The following is a 24,989-nucleotide window of genomic DNA, read 5'->3' on the forward strand; positions in this document are numbered from 1 at the left end:
AAATGAAATGTTATGATGAAAAAAATACATATGCACTCTGAACGACCCTTGTCGTACCTTTGACCCTTTTCACTGAATTCTAGGTCGCACAGTAGAAAACAAAGTGTAGACATTTTGCAATAGATGTTCAATTCTTTTGACTGTAAAAGATATTTTGTTGTAATAAACGTTTATTCATCTTTTTGTTTCAAGGCCAGATAGACAATACGTGTATAATAATACCAAAACAATATTTATTCAGAACTTACTCTTTAAACACTGATTTGTAACATTAGTAAATTTTGTGCAGCAACTCATTCTCGTAAAGATTCTGAATTAAACTACTGTGCTGTTATATCACCAAAGTTATAAAAAATAAACAATAAGAAAAGAAATCTTTCTAATAAATCAAAATGAATATTGGACATTTAATATAAGCACCATAGTTGTCCTAAGGACAGTCAGGTTGCTAAGCGACGATGTACATGGTTGAATGTTGCCAAAAAAAGGAGTGTCAAAGTATTTTTTGACAGAGTGACGAGGAGAAAAAGCCTTTTATAGTTAGCAATTTATTTGCATATTGTAAATGTTAACAACCACGCTGCTTTCCAGAATATTTATTTGTTGCCTTACTCTGATGTTACTTAACTTACAGTATTGCACCATAATAGGCCCAGAAATTTTTTTACTTTGGGACTGTAAAATTTAAAAAGAGCTTGTTTGGCAGTGATCTCGGTGGATTTGGTTAACTTTCTGGTATTCGTGTATTTGATATAATTTTCATGATTTCAGAACAAAAACACTTAATACATATCTTTCAAACACTTCTTTCATTGACTATTTTGCAGTTTATCAGATTGCTCTCAAATCTCAAGCACTAACTTTATCTCTTTGAGCAGAGTTTTTGTTGCCTTAAATTTAATAATTTTTTTTAGATAAACTCTATTCAGGCAAGTGAAAAATAATCAAAGATAATTATGCAAGTTTTCAAGTCAAACTTGTATCATGAAACATTATGACTTGCAATGTTTTTTTTTTTAGGACATCCCTCCCCATGGCTTTAAGAAAGGAATGTATCTAGAAGCTGTAGATTTGATGGAGCCTCGGTTGGTTTGTGTGGGAACCGTAGCTAACGTCGTTGGAAGACTACTGAGAATTCACTTCAGTGGCTGGGATGACACGTATGACCAATGGTGTGATTGTGAAAGCCCTGACCTTTTTCCTGTGGGCTGGTGTCAGATGGTGGGGTATAGGCTTGAGCCCCCCCATATGCAAAGTAAGTATACTTAACCATATTTGAAATTTAAAACATATTACAAAAAGCAAAGTGTTTGGAGGCACGTTCTGTGTGTGAAGAAAATTTCTTTTGGCTTAACAATTAATGAGAAAATATCTTTTGAAATGCTTTAACTTTTTTAAATTTTTTATCAAGGAATATTAACAACAAAAATGTGGATGATATATCAGGGTACCCAGCCAATCATTCACTGCATTTTAATCATATTAAGTTTCATGATTTATGACATCACTTACTCCTAGCTACATTGTTTACTGAGTTATTAAGTTGAATTCTAAAACACACCTTCCACTCACAGCCATTATTAGACTTCCAGGGTTTCTTCCTTTGCCCATTTAAGTATAGGCCTCATTTTTTTCTTTGCTCCAGTCTCGTGAAACTCTCCATCTATGTCAGTGTGACTTCTATTCTGGTACTGTGTGTGAGAACCTCATTCAGATAATGTTATCACTAATGGGTTTCTCAGTGCTATGATCTTTGAGAAAACTGTTTCCTAGTTGATTTTTCTATAAATAAATTTCATTTAGAAAACCAATTTAAGGTATAAGTACCTGGGCTATTATTTCCAGAATGTAGGCAAATCATGTCTCTCCTGTTCCACCTCTAATATCTATCATCATAGATCACTCTTGGTCAAGATTGTCAATGGTCTTATTTGTAGTGAAATGAAGACATTTCTTTTTGTAGTGTTTTTTTAGAGAGGCCAAAGACTACAACTTAAAGTGATCATCCTAGGCATTCTTCAGAGAATTGATATTCACTTTTTCTCACATATTCTTTTAGTCAGTCTGTTGGCTTTTCCTTCCTCCTGTGGGACAGTGGTGAGTTTGTGGACATGAAATGGTGGGATCTGGGGTTTGATTCCCTATGGTGAACACAGCAGATACCACAATGTTGCTTTGCTGTAACAAAACTAACTTACCTGACTAAAGGTTGTTCTAATCAATTGCAATCAATAGACTTTAAATTAAATAAAAAAAAGGAGGTCACTTTGGAATAAGGTCCCCTGCAATTTAATATCTTCCAGTGGTTCATCGAGGATGTGATCTGTTGGGTTTTTCCCAGCTGGTTTCACACCCTCACTTTACTGAAAGGTCTTAGAGTAAATGTTTTCTCCTCATTTATCGACACTGTGGTTTACCTAGAGAGGTTTACTTTTACTTTTGTTTAGGGTATGAAATACAACATAAACTTTGTAAATGATCTCCTTTTGTTGTGACAATGAAATAGTATTTCTTTTAAATATATCTTAATGTTATCTCATTCTCATTTGTAGACAATCTGTAATTGGTAGTTACATGCTAAGCTCTCTAGATTAAAATTTTAAGTTTTCTTTAGATTTAGTTGGAAAGAAAATGTCTTGTTTAAAAATTAATTAGAAAAAAGTTTTTACTAAAAATAAATGTCAAAGTAAGTTTTACTCTGATATGTAATAACTAAGTAAAAGCAGTGCAGAATCTTTTTGAAATTTCATAATAAACTTAATGTGGTTTTTTTATGCTTTTGATTTAGATAATTAAGAAAAATTGTTCTTTATGTTTTTGATTTTTGAATACTATGAAAAATTATTCACTTATCTGTTGTTTTAAAGGTGCATGAAACTGTTCAGTAATTTTCACTCTAGTTCTCTCAGTGATATGTTAAAATATTTACCATTATAGGAGGGGGTCTTCTACTATTCCTCCTTTTGAAATATTTTCTTTTTGAAAATAAAATGTGTTTTCTTTGCTGATCCTTCTGTTAATTTCTTAAAACCTCTGCAGGCAAATATAATTATGACGTGCCTGTTTAATGTTTTGCATTGACGATTTAGTTTTCGTAAGTTATATAACCTTAACGGGAAAAATAAAAATAAGTGTAACCTCATGAAAAACCTTATTGTATGCTACCCTCAAATGTGTCATTTATGAGGACTGTTTTGTGAAGAAAAAGTGAATATGCCTTTACTTAGTAAATTTATTAGGAAACAGATAATATAATGTTCTTAAAGTTATATTCCTTCCACCCTCCATTATGTTTTTCCAACTTTTTAGTATTTTCAGACATATGTATTCCTTCAAGTTACTCCTTTGGTATAGTTCAGGATTTTGAACACCACAAAATATTCCCTCATTTTAAGTTGCAGATGCATTATAAGAATAACAATCAGTCATGTAGTGTGGGCAATAGGATACTGATGACTGAATACCTTCCCTCTGGTCAGTCGTTTCAACTTGAGGATGGCGGAAGATAGCCAGAGTGGCTTTGTCAAAACTGTAACTACTAGGATTTACAGTTTGTTTCATTATATTAAAAATGATAATAGTATTTATAATTTGTTTTTCAAAATTTTACAAGGGGTTGAAATGTTTTTAAAGGTTTCACATATTTCTTTTTTTTTTGTTAATATCCCTACACTTAAATAATTCACCCAAGTTATTGTGAACAGTATTCATATTGGTCTAAAAAATAAGTGTACCTTTTGTTGCAAAAAACATTTCTTTCAGAGATCTTTCATGACTGAGTTGCATTGGTTGTCATCCCAGAAAATGTACATTTCAGAATATTGTGACAAAAGGTCGTTTGTTTTTAAAACACTCATGCAGAGTTGTTAGCTACTGCTTTTTTGTGATGTTGGTGCTTTTTAATGTTGAATGTTACCTGAATTTAGCTTTTTTTAAGGTTAGAATTTTTTGTCAGAGCTTAGATGAAGTGTTTTATGATATAAAAACTTTATGCAGAATTTTTGGTTTCTTGATGATTTCTTTGACTGTTGAGAAATAAGTATATTAATTAAAAATTGCTTGTAAATGTTTGAATGTTTTGAAAAGTAACTAATAAATAATAAAATTTCAGTGTTATATCTGATCCTAGAGGAATTTATTTGGAACGATTGCTTTGTTTTCCTCTGTGAACTTGTCTTCGTTATGAATTGTTGTCTCAGCTGGATTACTAATTATGTGCTTAATGGACTGAGGGAGCTTTTGAAATGTGCAATTAATATAATTTTTATCTTATAAAAAAAAAAAAATAAAGCTTGTGTTGCACAAGCAACTAATTTTTCACAACATGCGTTGATATTGTGAAAGTTAATTTTCCTGGTAAATGTAGTTTTAAATTAAGTAAATCTTTAAGCAATGCCGCATCAACTGTTATCCAGTAAGCCTTTTTTTGCTGGAAAATTGTTTTTTTTTTCAGAAGTGTTTAGATGTTGCACAGTCTATCTTCCCCTCAGGTTAGGGTAAATGTGAAGGTATAGTTTTAGCATGTTAAAGTGTTATCAAAAGTTTGTTTTTTGTCTTGGATCTTCCTGGACAATTACCATTTCCAGAAAGAAAATTTGTTAAAAATTAAATCAATGACAGAAAAAAAAATATATGTAAAAACGGCTCATTTGGGTTGAGAAAATTTTTTATGTAGAGGAACGAACAACGTTTTGACCTTTGGTCATCGTCAGGTTCACAAAGAAAGAAAGAGGTAACTGACCAGAAGCTTAAAAATTTTTTTCAACCCAAATGAGCTGTTTTTACATGTATATTTTTCTCTACAAGTGGGTTTTCTCAACATCACTGAAATCAATGACAGGTTGATAACTACGATACTGTTAGTTAATTTCAAAACTGATGTATTTTCTTCATGAGTAATGAGTGTTAATGAAATTCACTTGAATGGATGGCATCTGTCTTGCTGAAAGAAATTGAAAATGTAATGGATATTTTGTTTGCACATTAATTTCAGTAGAGGATAAGAAGCGGAAAAAAACCCAGGTATACAAAGGACAGAGAAAAAGTAAGTAAACATTTTGAGTTATTTATAATAGGTAGATAAACTGATTTTCTTCAACTTTTCAGATTATTATAGGAAAATTTAAAGTGGACTTAGTGATACCTTAAACTGTTGGTACTTAATAAAACTGTATAATTACAGAATTGAGGAAAAACAAGAAAGTTTGTTTTACAATAATATATATTGTTTTTTCTATTTTTGCAAGTGTTGTTGGATTAAGTGACAAAGTGTATGTTATCTTTATGCCTTATTGAAGTTAGGACTTGAAGTTCAATAAATATGTATTTAAAAACAGCTGATGTGGGTAGAGAAAGCACTAGTAGAGGAGCCATTTTTAAATGTATAATTTCCTCTACAAGTAGGTTTTCTCATCATCACAGATTATTCAATAAATATGCATCTTCTGACACTTGTTTCTAAAATCTTTTGGGCCTAAAGCTTTAAAATGCCACAGTTGTGAAAATTATCTTTTCTTCCTAAATATTTTGCTACTCTGGTTCTTTTTGTGTATGAAATATCTTCTATTTACTTATTTGGTTGCACACAAAAAAAATTAATCAGGCAAGTCTTTATTTTGTGTGCCACACATTGTTGTGAAAAGACCTGTGATATTGTGGTATTTTGTAAGACAAGAAGAGAAAGCATCATTGTCAAATTCTTGATGTCACATTCTGAAACCATCAGGTAAAATAATGGACGTAGAAAAGTTATCTTTGAACAAAAGGTAATAGTTACACAAAATGTGACACTCCATTTAGTAGTTTCTTTTTAAAGAAAATAGAAATTAATGGTCATTTTTTTAAATAAAATTCTTAAATTTTAGTGTGAAATATTAAAATGGCTCCTGCTAGTTTTCTTGAAGAAACTAATATTTTCTAAACCCACTGTCAACTAGTTTTTCCTTATTTTAAAGTAAAATATAAATACAGAAAGCTAAAATGTCATGAAACATGAGCATTAGTATCAACCATAATATTTGTTTGTTACAAAACATAAGGAAATACAGCAGAAATAAATCAAAGTATATGAATTTGTTTAGAGTTAAAACTATATACTACTTTGTAAATATTACCAAACATATTCATAAAACATATGTAAGGCCAGGAATTCTTGAACCTCATTTGTCCAAAAAAATAAAAATGAACAAACAAAAAAACATCCTACTTTTTTCACATTTATTATTTACATTTAGAATTAACAAGAAAAAAAGGTAAAATTGTCCTTTCTTATAGCAACATAAAACTGTCTTACATTGCTGCTTGGTGGTACTTATGGAACTTTGTTTCCCACTGTGAATCCTGGAACTGCTAAAATATGAATAGTCACACTACTAATTGTCCAATCACAACAAAGTAAGACTAGTCGCACACAATTGCCTGTAAAGCAGACAGTGGTTAATAAAGTTGTTTTCACGTGTTTATCCCATTTAAATTCTCATTCTGTAATTAATTTTATTACACTTTCAAACAAATTAGGATTTTTTGTGACATGATGTGTCTGAATTTGTTTCCATTCAAATATTTATATAAATCAAATGTTCTGCCATATAAGAGTAGGATAACATCAGAAATAAAGATGCCATTATACACTGTTACCATGTGTTTATCTGTTTCATATTTAACCCCATTGAAAACTTTTTCTTGCTGCTAAACTTTAGTGAAAACTGTATAATCTGCATGTGATGAATGAAAGATATCCTTTCTTGGTTGTACAATCCTCTCTATGAAATTATGTTGTTTAAGAATGAATGCCACATTATATATTTTAAAAATATCAACCATCCATGCAATGTTACTAAAAAGAGAGAGAGAGAGAGAGAGAACTTTTTTATACCAGAATTAATAGGGTTTATTAAAATAATATGTTTGCTTTTATTAAAAGTATTATTTTTGTTTGCCTGCAAAATTAAATTTAGAATTGTTTTAATATCCTTTAGAGAAGAAGAGTAAGACTGGGCAGTTCAAAAAAACATTTGGTCATTCGTCACTGTCTTCAAGCTTGTTCCATCTCCACACAAACAAGCAAGAAAGTGATGACACAGGTGAAACACTAGAACTGCTACTGAGTAAAGTTTACTGTCTGGATTAAAACTTGTCCTGTATAACTAAAAATTTGCAACTAATTAGTGACATTAGAAATATTTTAAAATTGGGATTTTTTACGGTGGATATGTTAAGGGTTTATTATTATGTACAGTTTGAAAGTTGTGTGCTTTTTTTTGAAAGCCAGTTGAATGTATTTTTGTGGAAGAACTACAGTGTATTTTCAATAAATAGGCAATGAACAGGTAGACATTTATTCACAGTTTACTGGATGTTTCTCACACACACCATGTGTCATAAATAATGGTTTGTTGCTTTTTATTAATGTTTATACCTTGACAAAATGTTCTTATTTTTTCTGGATGTTCAATAAAACTTGTTTGCATACAATGGACAACAAGTACTTTATCGTAATCAGTTGAGTACTGCAGTTTTGTACTATGTTGGCTTTCATCATTCCAGCTGATTCAGTGGCAGAGAATTTTATTCAAATGAATTTGTTGTTTTAAAGTAAGAAATAATTTGATAATGGTTTTTTTATACATGTAAAAACAGCTGGTATGGGTAGAGAAAACACTATGTAGAGGAGCGAACAACATTTTGACCTTTGGTTATCGTCAGGTTCACAAAGAAAGAAAAGGCTACTGACCGATAGCTGACCACATATTTGAAGGGGTTGTGTTATTGAGTGTAGGAATGTAGAGGGCGTGCTTAGATGTTGGATATATTTATTAATATAGGTATAAAGGTGTTCCTTTGTATTGGTTTATTTTGGGCTTGAGTTTTTGTATGAATACACACTTAATTTTTATAGTCACATTAACTCTATATATCCCAACATTAACTTCACATGTGAAGTGGAAGAAAGCAATCAAATATCATTTCTTAATCTCAAAATTACAAGAACTACTACACAAGTTAAAACAGGAATCCATCGAAAAATCATCTTGGGAGTCAGCACATGAAACAAAACAAAAACTCAACATACTAAGAAACCAAATAAACACAGCCATAAAACTATGCTCATGAGATAAAATTAACAAGGAATTAGACAAAATAAAACAATACTTCATCAACATCAACAAGTTTCCTCCACAAACCGTAGAAAACATTATACACACACACCAAGACAGAAAGCAAAATCAACCAACAAAAGTAAATATATCTCACGAATTAAAAAATCACGAAACCATATACTGCTGCATATCATATATTCCCGACATCAGCAGAAAACTAACCAACACTTGGCAAAAACTAGTAACAAAATATGACATTCCAGTTAATACCAAATTTATTCAAAAACCAGGCACAAAACTGAGGTCTGTATTATGTAAAAACTACACTGACAAACACCACACCAACATTATTTATAAAATACAATGTGATAACTGCCACAACTTCTATATTGGAGAAACAAGTAGAAAAATGGAAACCAGATTCAAAGAACACAAAAAGTCACCTTCACATGTTTTTAAACACTGCAAATTAAATAAACACAACCATAGAAAACACCCAAATACTAAATAAAGAAACAAACATGAACAAATGCAAAATTAAAGAAGCCTTACTTATACAACAACTCAAGCCCAAAATAAACCAATACAAAGGAACACCTTTATATCTATATTAATAAATATATCCAACATTTAAGCACACCCTCTACATTCCTACACTCAATTACACAATTGCCTTCAAACATGTGGTCAGCTATTGGCCAGTAACTCTTTCTTTCTTTGTGAAGCAGACAATGACCAAAGAAGGTCGAAACGTTGTTCACTCCTCTACATAGTTTTTTCTCTACTCATACCAGCCATTTCTACATGGATTGATAATGTTTTCATGTGTGTATATACACGTGCGCACAAGCATGCTTTTGTACAGTTTATAAACAGAAGCCGTTTAGAGAATATTTAAACTTGCAGCTAGATTTGGTGTTTAAAATATGAAACACATTTCCTAGCTCTAATGTTATACCGTGCTCAGCCAAGTTCTGCATTTTAAATCTCATGGTAGCTTTTACTACTACAGCTAGATCAATTGTATCAAATGCCATCCAAATGAGCTGTGAAAGAACACAAATGTATGTATAGAAGAAAAAATTACACTGAATGTTTAGTGTATGAATAGTTCATTATTATTCTTTCATCTACAGCTATCTAGCATACTTTAAGAATTTTGTAACTTACTGCATTCTAGATAAAAAGAATATTCAACTGTAACTTGTGTGTTTCACTAGTTTCATCCACTTCAGACCTTCAAGGAGTTAATTCAAAGACCTCAGTGGATGACAACAAGTGTGCTTCAATTCCACTACTAAGCAGTCTTGGTCGGTGAGTAGTTTATTTCTCGGTTTTAAAATAGTTATTGGTGTTATTGTTGTAATCTTTAAGAATTTGAACGTGAATGTATCATATGATTCAGCTAAAAGACTGGTTGGTTTTTGCTCTTGAACTAGTTGGTTTACTTTTGTTTCTGCTACTATCGAACTATGTAGGTAGATATATTAATTAATTTCCAGTGGAATGTACAAGGATGGATATAAAAATAAAAAATTGCACATGGAAAACTTCCTCCTCTTAAGTGATTTCAGGTTTTTCTTTGGGTGACATTTATAGACACTGGTATGGCAGGTTGGTTTTTGTTATTTCTTCTTTTACTGCTGTCTTGTAACTGAAGTGTGTGTGAAGGGTTGTTGATTTTAATCACGTTCCACTTTAACGTTGAAGTTTTGTGTAAAAAAAATGTTATGTTTGTTGAAGCTAATATTTTTTTTATTGTGAAGATGGTGATTCATTACCATTCATTCATTCACATTTTAAAATGTGAAAAAAATGTTCAGAGAACTTTCAAAACAATAAAAAAATTGTTTTAAATCTTTAGACCACCCTCTACTTCTGTTGGTTCGACCCCTCCGTCCAGACAACATCTTGGCTTTACCTTATCATCATCCAAGGATTCCATAGCAGCACACAGCCTAGCACTCAGTTCCTTACACAGTGAGACCAACCCTGAGGAGTGGGGTGTCTTGGATGTTGCTCAGTTTCTACGAATCAATGAGTGTGGAGCATATTGCCAGGCATTCAGTCAACAGGTACTGTAATGTTGGCAAAGATAAATGTTTTTTGTTTATTCAGAGTTTTAAATATTTTTTTAACTAGAGTAGATGGGTATAGCAGTTAGAGCTGGTCTGTTACTGGAATTTGCTGCTCTATTAATTACATTAAACTAACTTGTTATTCTCGTATGAGACTAATTTTTGTATTTTCAGCCTGTTTTGTGTTATTTAAAGACATTTACAAATTGCTTCACATTTAATGTAATAGTTTCAGGTACAACAATTTGAGTAAAGTTTTTTTTGAACCTTAAACCTTTTTATTTGAAAAAGTATTATTTATGAAAGTTATGTATAAAACATTCATAATTTAATTAAACAACTTTACTATCAACATGTTTTAATGAAATTAGCATTAGAATGCATGTTGTAATTTAAAGTTTTATATTATCAAAGTTACAATTGTTTTATACCAAAAGAAACCTTGAAATAAAATATTTCAGTGTTTTTTGTTGTGGTTTTTAACATTAAGTACGAGCAGTCATAGATGTTAACTTTTTGTCTGTTACTTGAATAAGAGTTCATGTACCATGTACATATGTGTTTAGACTAAATTCTGCTTTTTGTCTGTATTACATGAATAAGAATTCGTGTACCGTGTACATGTGTGTTTAGACTAAATTCTGCTTTTTGTCTGTATTACATGAATAAGAATTCGTGTACCATGTACATATGTGTTTGGACTAAATTCAACTTTTTGTCTGTACTACATGAATAAGAATTCGTGTACCATGTACATATGTGTTTAGACTAAATTCAACTTTTTGTCTGTACTACATGAATAAGAATTCGTGTACCATGTACATGTGTGTTTAGACTAAATTCAACTTTTTGTCTGTACTACATGAATAAGAATTCGTGTACTGTGTACATGTGTGTTTAGACTAAATTCTGCTTTTTGTCTGTATTACATGAATAAAAGTTCATGTACCATGTACATATGTGTTTAGACTAAATTCTGCTTTTTGTCTGTATTACATGAATAAAAATTCGTGTATCGTGTACATGTGTGTTTAGACTAAATTCTAATTTTTGTCTGTATTACATGAATAAGAACTTGTGTACCATGTACATATGTGTTTAGACTAAATTCAACTTTTTGTCTGTACTACATGAATAAGAATTCGTGTACCGTTTACATGTGTGTTTAGACTAAATTCTGCTTTTTGTCTGTATTGCATGAATAAGAATTCGTGTACCGTTTACATGTGTGTTTAAACTAAATTCTGCTTTTTGTCTGTATTACATGAATAAGAATTCGTGTACCGTGTACATGTGTGTTTAGACTAAATTCTGCTTTTTGTCTGTATTACATGAATAAGAATTCGTGTACCATGTACATATGTGTTTAGACTAAATTCTACTTTTTGTCTGTACTACTTGAATAAGAGTTCATGTACCATGTACATATGTGTTTAGACTAAATTCAACTTTTTGTCTGTACTACATGAATAAGAATTCGTGTACCATGTACATATGTATTTAGACTAAATTCTACTTTTGTCTGTACTACATGAATAAGAATTCGTGTACCGTGTACATGTGTGTTCAGACTAAATTCTGCTTTTTGTCTGTATTACATGAATAAGAATTCGTGTACCGTGTACATGTGTGTTTAGACTAAATTCTGCTTTTTGTCTGTATTATATGAATAAGAATTCGTGTACCATGTACATATGTGTTTAGACTAAATTCAACTTTTTGTCTATACTACATGAATAAGAATTCGTGTACCATGTACATATGTATTTAGACTAAATTCTACTTTTTGTCTGTACTACATGAATAAGAATTCGTGTACCGTGTACATGTGTGTTTAGACTAAATTCTGCTTTTTGTCTGTATTACATGAATAAGAATTCGTGTACCGTGTACATATGTGTTTAGACTAAATTCAACTTTTTGTCTCTATTACTTGAATAAGAATTCATGTACCGTGTACATGTGTGTTTAGACTAAATTCTACTTTTTGTCTATTACATGAATAAGAATTCGTGTACCATGTACATGTGTGTTTAGACTAAATTCTGCTTTTTGTCTGTATTACATGAATAAGAATTCGTGTACCGTGTACATGTGTGTTTAGACTAAATTCTGCTTTTTGTCTGTATTACATGAATAAGAATTCGTGTACCGTGTACATGTGTGTTTAGACTAAATTCTGCTTTTTGTCTGTATTACATGAATATGAATTCGTGTACCGTGTACATGTGTGTTCAGACTAAATTCTACTTTTTGTCTCTGTTACTTGAATAAGAGTTCATGTACGTGTGTTTAGACCAAATTCTACTCGTGCAATGATATTAACCCCTTTTTAGTTTAAATTCTTTGTGGTCAATTCAGAGATCACAAAAAAAAAATCCTTGCACCCTAACAGTTGCCATGCCCACTTTTTAACTTGCACATTATTTCAAGCAATATCTAAATATTTGATGGACATGTTTATAATCAATATAAAGAGCACATTTCAAGCTACCATCTTCAGTCGGTTATTTTAAAATTGGTTTACATAATTACCTAGTACATCAATCATTTAAAATTGTTTACTGATTTTTTTTTCTAACCAGCATTTAGTGTTGTTTCTTGCCTAAATATGTGTAATTATTATTTATGTTTCAAAAATTCATATTTGAAATGTTTAATAGTTTTCTTAATGTAACCTAAATTTCACCCTACTCTGCAAGGCTTATGTTGCTATACCAGATGCTAAAATATCTTTGCTTATGATACCATTATCTTACCCACTGCCAACTGTTAATGTTTGTGAATATGAATAATAAGTGGTAAAAGACAGAATAGAATATAACAGGGTAAGTGTTATAAGCCTAACAGATGTGCATAAGACAGTCAAATATTTGCCATTAAAGATAGTCTTTCAACTTAAACCTAATTAGATAACTTGTTATGTGTAATTATCAATATAGACTTGGATATTTTGAACGACATTTTGGATCACGTTATCAAACATTTCGGAAAATTATTTGCTATTAAAGGACAGTCAGAACTGTAAATATATCATCCTGTGATCTGTGTTACTAATATCATTCTGTGTCTTTGTTGTATTAGGTTTTCTTTCATATCTAGAATTACAAAAATGTTTAACACTGGTTCAGGAGTATATTGTAATCATTGTACCCTCAGACATAATTCTCCCTCAGTGTGGATTCCTGTACGTAGTGAGGGGACCTCCCAGGGAAGGTTCTATTCTTTCTGGTTACCTCCTCTGGTATCTAAACATCCACCCACGTGTTTGCCATGTGTTTCAACCCGTGAAGGGGAGGAGAGGATCCTGTTGGTTGAGAGGTCCAACCCTAACACACCACTTTGGCCTTGAATTTCTGTAGACAGGCGGCCTTTGGGTGGCTCCCCTTGGGTCAGTTGGCTGGTCTACTTGGGCTAGAGTCAACCAAGTACCAGTTTTGGAAGTTCTCAACGGGTGTTGTGGACATTGTGTCTAATGCTGGTGTTTGGGTATAGTGCTCACGAAACCCCGGCGTTGCTGCAATGTCCTTGCATGACATTGTAGTGTGTCCCCTCATAGGGCTCCATGGTGGGTGGTGTCAGTGGGTACCGAAATTTTCCTTTTTTCCTATGGGTCCTCCAACAAAAAATTAAAATAAAATAGTGAAAAAACAGTCAGTAGGTAAACGACCATGTCTTGAAGACTCCGAGCAGCAATCTTCAACATCTGTAACACCTGTACCCCATTTTCTTATATTACATTCTCTTTCAGAAAAACCTTTAGGGCAAATGACCCCCATTTTTTATTCAGAAGGGACTAGAGGGACCTGCTGGCTCTCCAAAGTCAGTAAAGAAGATTCGATCTGGAGACATATTGGTTGAAACATCCACATCCCAACACAGTGAACTCCTCTTGAACTCAAAGGCAATTGGAGATGTACCTATTGAGGTTACCCCTCATGCTACTTTGAATTCATCACAAGGAGTTATTGTTGAGAGGGATTTGAAGAACATCCCCGAGTCGGAGATTCTCGCTGATCTCTCCACTCAAGGAGTTTCTGCAGTGAGGCGCATCTTCACTAGCAAAGACGGAGTTACACTGCTGACAAATATCCTCATTTTGACATTTACTTCACCACGTGCACCTGCCACTATCAAGACAGGTTATCTAATTTGCAGGGTTCGGCCGTGCATTCCAAACCCTCTTCGATGTTTCCAATGCCAGAGGTTCAGCCACTCAAGGACATCCTGTTGTGGTTCCCTGATGTGCTCGTTGTGGTGGCAAGGACCATGATGCCTATGAGTGTCACACAGACCCACATTGTGTCAACTGCAATGGTTCCCACCCTTCCTACTTTCGTTCTTGCCCAAAATGGTTGGAGGAAAAAGCGGTGCAGCATTTGAAAATGACTCATAACATTAGTTATCCTGAGTCTCAGAAATTGCTGTCCACCACTTCATCTCGGACATATGCTGCTGCACTTCGTTCCACAACTACAGTTGTGCCTCCAAGAGAATCGTTTTCAAAACAAATGAAAAGCCTTTTGACCTCCATGGTTAAAAAGGTTGATGAATCAACTTCTACACCCATCTCTGTTCCTCCCATAGATTTCAACAAACCCCAAGATCCACATCCTTTGGTTTCAAATACAGGCATTTCTTCAGATACATCTTTTTCTCCCACCCCAAGATGCAAAACAATCATTCGTTCACATTATCAGTCACTGGAATCCCCTTCCAACAACAAAGACCTGCCCAATCGGCCCAGGACAGGATCCATGGAAGTCAATAGACCTCCTACAAATAAGGACAGTAAGGAAAAAAGACGTGGTTGTAAACAGAAGGGTTATCCAGCCACTTTGTCTACCTGTCATTAAAAATGGCCACCTTGATACAATGCAACTGTCGAGGTTTACGTTCTAATCTGGATGACATCAAAACACTGATTGCTTCCTACCATCCTGTATGTCTTTCCTAACAAGAAACGTTTCTGAAACCTGCCGATACAGTCACCTTTCGGCAGTTTTCTCTGCACAGAAATGACAGGCTGTGTGATGGAAGAGTACATGGAGGGGTGGCACTGTTGGTTGATCAGCATATGCCCACCCTGTCTTTGTCACTCAACACACCCTTAGAGGCCATAGCCATCCTTGTTTCCTTGGGTCATACCATCACTGTTTGTTCTCTCTACCTGTCCCCTGGTATGATCAATCAGACCTTGATGCTCTCATTGAACAGTTGCCGTCTCCCTTTCTAATCCTGGGGGACTTTAATGGACATCATCCCCTCTGAGGAAGTGCTGTTATTGATAGGAGGGGTCGCTCTGTAGAGCATATGCTCTCTGATCACAATCTTTCTCTTCTCAACACTGGTTTGCTCCCCTTCATTATTCTCCCATTTTTCATGGAGGGTTGACAATAATTCACTAGGCAGTGATCATTTTCCTATACTTTTGAGAGTGACTGGCCATGGTTGATGCCACCCCAACCTCGTGCCTCGGTGGACGCTGGATCAGGCAGACTGGTCCACTTTCACTGCTCTTGCAGAACTTGATCCTGTCATCGTGAGTCAGCCATCAACAGACGACTGTGTGGCAGTGGTAACTGACTGTATTATACAAGTGGCTGCTCAGTGTATTCCTAAAACCTTGACACGTTTTCCACGATATCCTCTTCCGTGGTGGAATCCTGACTGCCACATGGCATGGAAGGCTCAAAAACGGGCCTGGGATACTTTCTGTAGATATCCCACACTTTTGATCTGCGTCACTTTCCAACAGGCCCGTGCACATTCTAGGTGGGTAAGACGTCAAAGCCACAATGAATCTTGGATTAAGTTTACAACTAGCATATCTTCTATCACCAATTCCAAGGTCATATGGAAAACGATTCGAAAGGTCAGTGGGCTCTACAATTTTGTCCCCCTCTCGATCTTACTCTCTGATGGCCAAGAGGTATTTGATGTCCAGAGCATCGCTGATACTCTAGGTGAAAGCTTTTGCTGGGCATCTAGCACTTCTGCTTGTTCTTCCACCTTCTTGGCCATCAAGACTCAGGCAGAGCGTTCACCTCTTTCCTTTGAACTGACTGTCTCTTTGACTATAATCGTCCCTTTACACTGATAGAATTGAAAATGGACCTTCATCGGTCTGACAGTACATCTGTTGGACCTGATGATGTACACTATGACATGCTGCGCTATCTCTCTCCTCCTTCTCTTGATATTCATCTAATTGTTTTTAACTGGATCTGGCAGGAGAAGGCTTTTCCTGGTACCAGGCTATTATCTTACCTTTCTCTAAGCCTGGGAAAGATCCCAAGATTCCTTCAAACTACCGTCCAATTGCTTTGTAAGACCTTAGAGTGAATTGTTAATGCTTGTCTTGTTTGGTTCCTTGAATCAAACAACCTCCTCTCGCCTACCCAGTGTGGGTTCCAATAACAGTACTTCACCATGGACCACCTAATTCAACTTGAAACATCAATCAGAGAAGCCTTTGCCAAATGACAACATCTTGTATCAATATTCTTTGACATTGATTAGGTTTATGACACAACATGGAGGTATGGCATTTTGCGAGACCTCCATATATATGGGTTACGTGGCCACTTACCCATGTTTATTAAAAATTTTTTAATGGACAGGTGATTCCAAGTTCGTGTTGGTTCGACACTTTCCCGTTCTTTTGTACAGGAACTTGGGGTTCCTCAGGGCTGTGTTTTGAGTGTCACACTTTTCAGTATAAAGATAAATGCCATCACTGAACAACTTCCTCTCACTTGCAAACGGGCTCTATGTCGACGACTTTCACATCTCATGTTAATCATCGAACATGAGATATATTGAGCGGCAACTAGAAACTGCCCTTAATTGTGCACTGAAGTGGATCATGGTGATTGGCTTTAATTTCTCTTTCTCTAAAACCATTTTCATGCACTTTTGCTGCCAACTGGGTATTCACCCTGATCCTGAACTCTGTATTGGTGAAATTTCGCTGCCAATGGTCCCTGAGACCAAGTTCTTGGGGCTTATCTTTGACCGTAAGCTGACCTTTATATCATACTTGAAGCAGCTACGGGTCAAATGCACAAGAGCACTGAACATCCTTTGTGTCCTCTCTACCACCAGTTGGGGAGTGGATTGATATTTTATGTTAAAGATATCGTGCTCTTATTTGATCGAAACTCGACTGTGGATCAGTGGTCTATGGCTCTGCAAGTCCCTCGGCCTTAAAAGATGCTGGACCCCATCCATCATCAAGGACTTTGACTCTGCACTGGGGCTTTCTGCTCCTCCCCAGTTCAAAGCTTATACATAGAATCTCAAGAACCTTCTCTGCACCTTCACTGTTTGCAACTGTCTTTACTATATTCTTCGAAACTTCGTTCCTCACCAGAGCATCCCACTTGGGGATGTGTTTTCCTTCCTCAGTGGGCCATACTATTTCTGAACAGACGATCTGCCATTGCTCCTTTTGGCCTTCGCATCCAGGTGCAATTGGATGAATTGGGTCTGTCCTTAGATAACATTGCAGAATCCACTGGTCAGCCCATCCCACCATGGCCCCAAATGTGACCTTTCTTTTCTTTAAGTCATCTGAGAAAAGCAGATACTCCCAATTGGAAGTACCATCTTTTATTTACTGAACATCTTTCAAACAATCTTTCCATTCCTATTTATACGGATGGTGCAAAATCAGGTAATTCTGTGGGCTCTGCCATGGTTTGTTGCAGTTCGGTGGTTGGGCACAGAATCCCCTCACAGCTTCTGTGTTCAATGCTGAACTGTATGCCATATCTCTTGCCCTGGATCATATTGAAGCTAAAAAGTACTCCAACTGCACTATTTATACTGACTTCCTTAGTTCTCTGCTGGCCTTGGAATCACTTCACGTTGGCTCACACCCTGTTCTCGCTGATATTCAAAACCGACTGGCCCATTTCTCATTAACATCTACTTCTATCCAGTTTTTCTGGATACCAGGCCATGTTGGTATTCGTGGGAATGCGCTTGCAGACGTGGCAACTAAATCTGTCTGCTCTGGCACTATCACCACTGTGCCTATTCCGTACATGAACTATGGTCCTGTATTCAAGGCTCGGCTCCGTGCCAGCTGGCAGTCCACTTGGAGTGAGCAACGCGACAACAATTTTTTCCAAATAAAACCCTATATTGGGTTTTGGCCGTCTAGCTTCTGTAAGGTTCGGAAGGAGGAAGTTGTTCTAACTAGACTGCGCATTGGCCACATTTTTTTACTCATCATTTTCTTTTATCTGAAACTGATGCACCAGTGTGTAGTTTGTGTAACACTCAAATCACTGTGAGCCACATTTTACTTTCTTGCCATCGTTACGACTCTCAATGACGGCACAAGGTTTGTCCATAACATTGGACAGTGTTATTGGTGATGGTGACACTGCCCACCTTAATAAAGTTTTTAGTTTTTTAATGTCATTTAAGTGTTTGATATTTATTAATTACACCTTTTTAATTGTGGTTCCCTTTTAAGAGTCTCAAACTCTCTAGTTCAATTTGAAATTGGAAAATGGCCAGAACATTAAATAACTCAACACCAGGACTGGAAAGGCCAACTTCAGGTGACTAATGCTGGTGCTACTGTTTGAACTACTCGTTAGTCGTCCTGGCGAGTTCTTATTCCAATTTTGCTGCATGTCTTTTAAACTTTTATTACTGTACCCTTTGGTATTGGCCATAATGACACATAACCTGGAACCAGGACTGAAAAGACCAACTTCAGGTGACTGACGGTGGTTCTGGCACTTGCCTGTTAGTCTTCCTGGTGGGTCATGATCATTACCATTCTGCTACAGAAGTTCTTTACAACTTTCTAGATTGGATGTCAACATCGGTTTTATGCAATTTTCTGTTTTTATTTGCTGTTTTCTTTTTACCTTTGTTCACTTTTACAAATTTTACTACATTTACTTTACTTTTACATTTTTACTGGACATTTGGCTACTAATTATTACAATTTTGCTATATGTCTTTTAAACCTTCTGTTATTTTACATTTTGATAATGGCTGCTATGACACACAACCCGGAATCAGGACTGGAAAGGCCAACTTCAGGTGACTGACGGTGGTTCTTGAACTTACCTGTTAGTCTTCCTGGCGGGTTATGATCATTACCATTTTGCTAGAGAAAGTCCTTTACAACTTCTCTTACTCTGCTTTCTCTCTTAACGTTGTAGACTAGGTGTCAACATTGGTTTTATGCTTTTCAGTTTTTCAATGATGTTTTGTTTTACCTTCATTTCCTTTTATGTATTTTACTACATTTAATTTATTTTTACCTTTCTACCGGACATTTGGTGCAGATAGCCTAGCTGCTTTGTGCCATAAAACACTAAATCAACCAACCAACCAACCAGACATAATTCTACTGTTAGCCCTGATTAAGCTATAATGGCAAAGCACTAAAAATGTACCATATTAACTGGAGAGCAAATGTGTTGTTGTTTTTACCAAAATGACTGATAAATGTCACAGCACCCTGCACAACAAGTATAATTATTCTCACCAATCATTGCTTTAAATATTTTAATGTGGTATATGTTTTGTAGAAGAAAGCTGACAGGTTGAACAACAGATTGTAATATAAAGGTTTTATTAATCCGTAAGGCTTTCAGTTGTTTTTGAGATGCTATTGTGTCATTAAACTGAGAAAATGTTTAAAAGTTATGGAATGTAAACTTGTGTAAATATACAACACTGACAATGTGTGTAATAATATGAGCATGAATATGTGGTTCTTGGCATGGTGAAATATCTTGATATATGTTTGGTAGCCAATCTGGTAGAAGTTGACTTGTCTTAATGGCAAGATGAATAACATGTACAATGAATATTATCCAGTTTTTGTTACGTTCTGGTGTTTAGCTCTGGCCGAAGTACAGTATTTGGGGAAAAGATGTAATGTTTTATCACTTGTTATTAAGCACAAGTGAGGAAAAATTTCAGGATATAGTAGGGACTGTATCTCAACACTTTTGCCAATTGACTGATATAACACCCACAAAATAGAGCATGATCTAAAGTATGTACAAAAACAAAAAAGGAAAATGTTAAATATTTTGCTTACATTTCACTGAATGTGTTGTTGCTAGAATACTTTATAAAGCTATCATTACAGTTTTAAAAGTATGTATATAACAGTTATTTAATTTTCATGGAATTATTTTTGTTCAGTCCACGAGATTTTTTTTTTCACCATTAATCTGAAGTGTGCCTGGAGTGATTCCTACTGTATATTTTTCTGTGAATACATACAGGAAATGCAGTATTTATTAAATTCAGAAATACTAGGAATCAATTAGTACCATATTTGACATCTTATTTTTATCAGAAGATATTAAAAGTACATTAAAACTTGGTAAACTTGTGTGTATTATACATACACAATGTACAATTTACAATAATTGTATTAATTGTTAACAGTCATTTGAACTTAGTACTATAAAATAATAATTAACTTAATGTAACATAAACATTAAGAGGTTTTATGAAAAATCCATTGTAAATCCAGTTGTCACCATATAATAATAGATATTGTCTGTGATTAACAGCTCCCAAATGTGTTGAGGATATCCCATCTTCTTAATACTTAATATATATTTACTTGAAGCTTTATTTTCAGAAATTAATGTTGTGAAATTGGGTTATTCATCACAGCTGTTTCACCTAAGAAATGACATGAATTTCAAGAAAACAATTGCAATCATTTTACCATATAGTGATATCCTAATTATGAAATAAGTTATGATTTCTTAAATGAGTTGGATTTTATTTCAAATTGGCCTAGTATCAAGTGTCTTGGATTGTTAATCCTAAGATCAATGGTTTATATCCCACTTCCACAAAAATATGCTTTACACTTTGGGGCTGTGGATGCATCATAAGAATGTGATGGCAGTGTGTGCTATTTATTGTCTTAAATAAGAAAAACTTAGTCCTTCAGTTAAAATTAAAAAATGGCTAACACAGGCAACTCGATGTAGTTTAACACTTATTTCTGAAAAATTATATTGTTTCAAGTATTTGTAGGTCACCTTTAACAATGGTAACAAGTTTAGTCTGTCAACTCTTCAGGTAAACATTAGTTTTACCTTTAAACTTTCAAAAAGATTTAAAACGCGTTGATTTGTTGCTTAAAATTTCAAGTGCAGTGCTTTCCTTATAGCAAATTAACAGTTGGCCAAGTATTGGTCTTTAATTGTGAATTTGGTAAACTTATAAATTATTTGCAACAACTGGTTAAAAACTATTTTTTGCTTCACAAAAACAATGTATATTGATACCTTAATTTTCTAGATAAGTAAAGCTTGCTTGTAATATTTTTTGTAGTCATCTTGTGATTATTTCTAGATAAAAGGCTTTGATGAATAAAGGTATTTTCTGTAATCAAAACATGTGAAATGTTAACCCTTAAATTGTGTTTAAGGTTTATTGATTACTTGACTTGTGAAAGATTCTTTTGAAAAACATCTTAAAATTTTGTATAAAGGTCCTTGACCCTACAGTAATGTAAAAATAAAATGTCCTAGGGTTTTGAGGAGGCCTTCAAAACTGGAGAGAAAGTTCTTTTGTGGCTAAAGAGTTAATTCAAACCAATTTACTTAAACAGCTATAGTTTGCGAAGAACCATTAAAAACAATTAATCTAAAATTCATATTTTTGAAACATTTAACTTTATTACCAGTGAAAAGAGTCTAAAAGATTTTTGACTTACACTGATGTGTTCAAAATTAGTACCCATAGTTATGTTTTCAAAATTTTCACATTAAATCCACAAATGGGAGACCAAAGAGGTTTGAAGCACTCTCAGAGTTGGCTGCACAGACTTACCTAAAATTTCACAAGGGAATGCAAATGGTTGTTAAAAATAAGACGTGAAAACAATTTTTGCTCGATTTCCCATAAAAACTGCATATGTAACTTCTATTATAACTAGTATTTTCTTCATTGCCTACATCTGAGTGGTAAATAATAATATTACTAACACTGTAATTATACTTTTCCACAATTGCAACTTCTGAAATAATTTTTCCTTTTTTTCACTCTGAGATCTTTCTTTTATTTTTATTTTTTTTGTCTGAAATTTCAGAAAATAGATGGAAAAAGACTCCTTAGTTTGACCAAAGATGAGATCTTGGAACTGATTGGAATGAAAGTTGGACCATCATTAAAGATTTTTGACCTTGTTCAGCAACTAAGAAACAAGGTTCAAAAATTCAGGAAAAAATAATTTTAGAAAGGTTTGTGTAAATACATTTCTGTTTTTATAATTTCTTTTGTTTCTTTAGAAAAATATATTTATTCATTTATATGAAGGCAAAAGCTAAAAACTAAAGAATGGCAGTACCTTAATCAAGAACCTATTTTTTGTTTAATAGTTTCACAATATCTCTGAATCATATTCATCATTGTTTTCCATCTTCTCTTTTTTGGCTAACTGTTCTACTTTTAGCTCAATCTTTTAGTTTGCTCATATACCATTAGATGGTACCTTATGTATTTGTTATTATGAGCATAATTTTCTTTAGTTTACCTATTATTTGTGTTTATCTTGAATGCTGAAATATATATTATTTTCATCTGGTACTCTACATAAAATGGATATATATATTCACTTTCAGTTTTATTATTCTCTTATCCTGAATTTATTAGGGTTAACTAATGCCATTGAAATCTGTTATATGGCACTTTTAAGACATGATACTGATGCCCTCTAGTGACTCATACATTTGGTGATAAAATTGAAATAAATGTTAAGTGAGCATAAAAACAATTTGTGATTAAGAAGTCAAAATGCTTAAAAATTTTAAAAGTTTTAAATTAGTTTCTTTGAGGGTGTTGTTTCCAAGAGAATTTAATTGAATGATACATCACTCATTAATTTTGTTCATATCATAAAAAGATGTTAACTTTTTTATGTTGTTTTTTTTGTTTAAAATATGAATCTATGATAAGACATTTCTCCCACTTGAAACTGTTTATCATTTTTCACACTCGCAATCACTTATTAAATGAAATAATTTCTGGTTAAGTGTGTTACATTGCTTCGAAGTTTTAAAAGATGGGGCTGCACAGTTATATATACATAATATTTTAGTAGTGTAGGTCTAAAATGAAACACTGTTGCTGTTTCTTTGAGGCAGTAAAAATTCTTTTTTTAATATGCTATGTGTCCTAAGCATTTTGACATTTAGTAAAATTAAATATAACTCATTTAATCATTTTTAGTTATGTTATTCTGTATCTTAGTGCCTCTGATGGCTGAAACTCTTAACTTATAACTGACTTGTCGGCTAAGTGGTTTCACGTCAAGTGCCTAAGTGGTGCACGCAAGTCCATGATTACACAGTTCTCATAAAATCAGTCTTTTATTAAGGTTTGCTACAAAAGTAGCTGGAGCTTAGTTAGATACATTATCTATACAAGTAAAAACTGAAATATGTAATTTCTTAATTTTATGATCTGGACATTATACTGACCCTGTAGGCCATCTACAACTTGTTTGGTAGTTTTATTTCCTTTTCACGTGCATGCTTCTTTATTATCAAGGATTGTTTTTGAGAATTGTTAATTTTATTTACTGTGACTAGCCTGTTCACAAGCACATTTTTTAATTTAAAATGAAAGCAATGATATATTGTAGTAATACAAGTACAAAACTGAAGTGTTTCTGTGATTCTGAAACTTATATTGTACATATCATAAAAATTGTACTGGAAATTGAGGCTGTTTTTAAACTTTAAAAGTTTATTTACTAAACAGCTTTAATGTGAAGTTCAGAAGTGCAAGGTTTGACAGAATACACTAATTAACTTCATAGATTATAATTTCTAGATTTTTTTTTACATAAAAGCTCATGATTTAAAAAAAAGGTATTGCATGTTGTATATTTTTCGAGTGTGTTGGAACTAAGCTAATATTTATACAGATCTTCTGATGAATATTGTTTTGGAAAGGGCAAATTTGTGCTTTTACCTGAAACTAAAATGGTATTGTGTAATTGAATATATATTATTGAAAGCCTCACAGAAATTTATTTTCTTTTAATAATTTGAGATTTTTAACAATGTAGACTAACCACGATTAAATAAATTTCTGAAAGTTCATACTTTGAATTTTTTTTTCCCTTGGTGTTTATGGGAAAAATATTTTCAGCAGCCATTACTACCATAATTCAATCTTTGCACTCACATAAATATTCTGTTGTTACTCTGGCAAATAAAAGATGGTCTTTCAGGGTTCGATGCATTAACCTAAAAACCATAATCCAATAAATTTTGGCAGAAAAGGAAAAATAAAACAATGTATAAAAGGTAGCAATCTTATGAAATATTTGTGATGAAATAACAGGTGTTATTTCTAAGTTTTATTCCATGTTAATTTAGCATTCATCATTGATATTTTTTAAACACAGTGTGCTAATACATGTATTTTGTTTTTAACTGTTCTTAATAAGGATATTTTGGTTGATGTTAATATTGTGAATTACTTTGAATGTTCCTCCTACTCATTGTTTTTAAAATTTTTCTAGCTGAAATAAAAATGTGGTGGCTCAACTTGATGGATGTCTTTTTTTTTTTTTTCTTAAAACACGTTTTTACACATGCAGTTGTGAGGACAGACCAGTAACCTGCAATATTATTATCACTCTCTTAATTAATAGTACAGGGTGGACAAACCATATAGTTTAAATAATAGTACAAGGTCGAAAACAGAGGGTATTCCTTCCTTACTTCATGTCATGATCTTCCAGACAGTTGTCTACTGAAAGGAAGTAAAAAATGTGCACCACTTTTTT

The 24,989-nt window shown here is 33.5% G+C and overlaps 1 protein-coding gene across 2 annotated transcripts in view; it reads left to right on the forward strand.

The window, feature by feature from the left end:
• The window catches only part of Sfmbt (Scm-related gene containing four mbt domains), a 63,396-nt gene extending 38,648 nt beyond the window's left edge, over positions 1-24,748 (forward strand). For both annotated transcript variants that reach the window (XM_076495758.1, XM_076495759.1), the window contains exons 14-19: positions 1,021-1,255; positions 4,994-5,044; positions 6,978-7,082; positions 9,320-9,413; positions 9,964-10,174; positions 22,281-24,748. In XM_076495758.1, coding sequence (XP_076351873.1) covers positions 1,021-1,255; positions 4,994-5,044; positions 6,978-7,082; positions 9,320-9,413; positions 9,964-10,174; positions 22,281-22,421 — 837 coding nt within the window. In that variant the 3' untranslated portion in view covers positions 22,422-24,748. The remainder of the gene's footprint in view (positions 1-1,020; positions 1,256-4,993; positions 5,045-6,977; positions 7,083-9,319; positions 9,414-9,963; positions 10,175-22,280) is intronic.
• The last annotated feature ends 241 nt before the right edge of the window (positions 24,749-24,989 follow it).

The sequence above is a fragment of the Tachypleus tridentatus genome, chromosome 3 (assembly GCF_004210375.1).
Source record: "Tachypleus tridentatus isolate NWPU-2018 chromosome 3, ASM421037v1, whole genome shotgun sequence".
Lineage (NCBI taxonomy): Eukaryota > Metazoa > Arthropoda > Merostomata > Xiphosura > Limulidae > Tachypleus > Tachypleus tridentatus.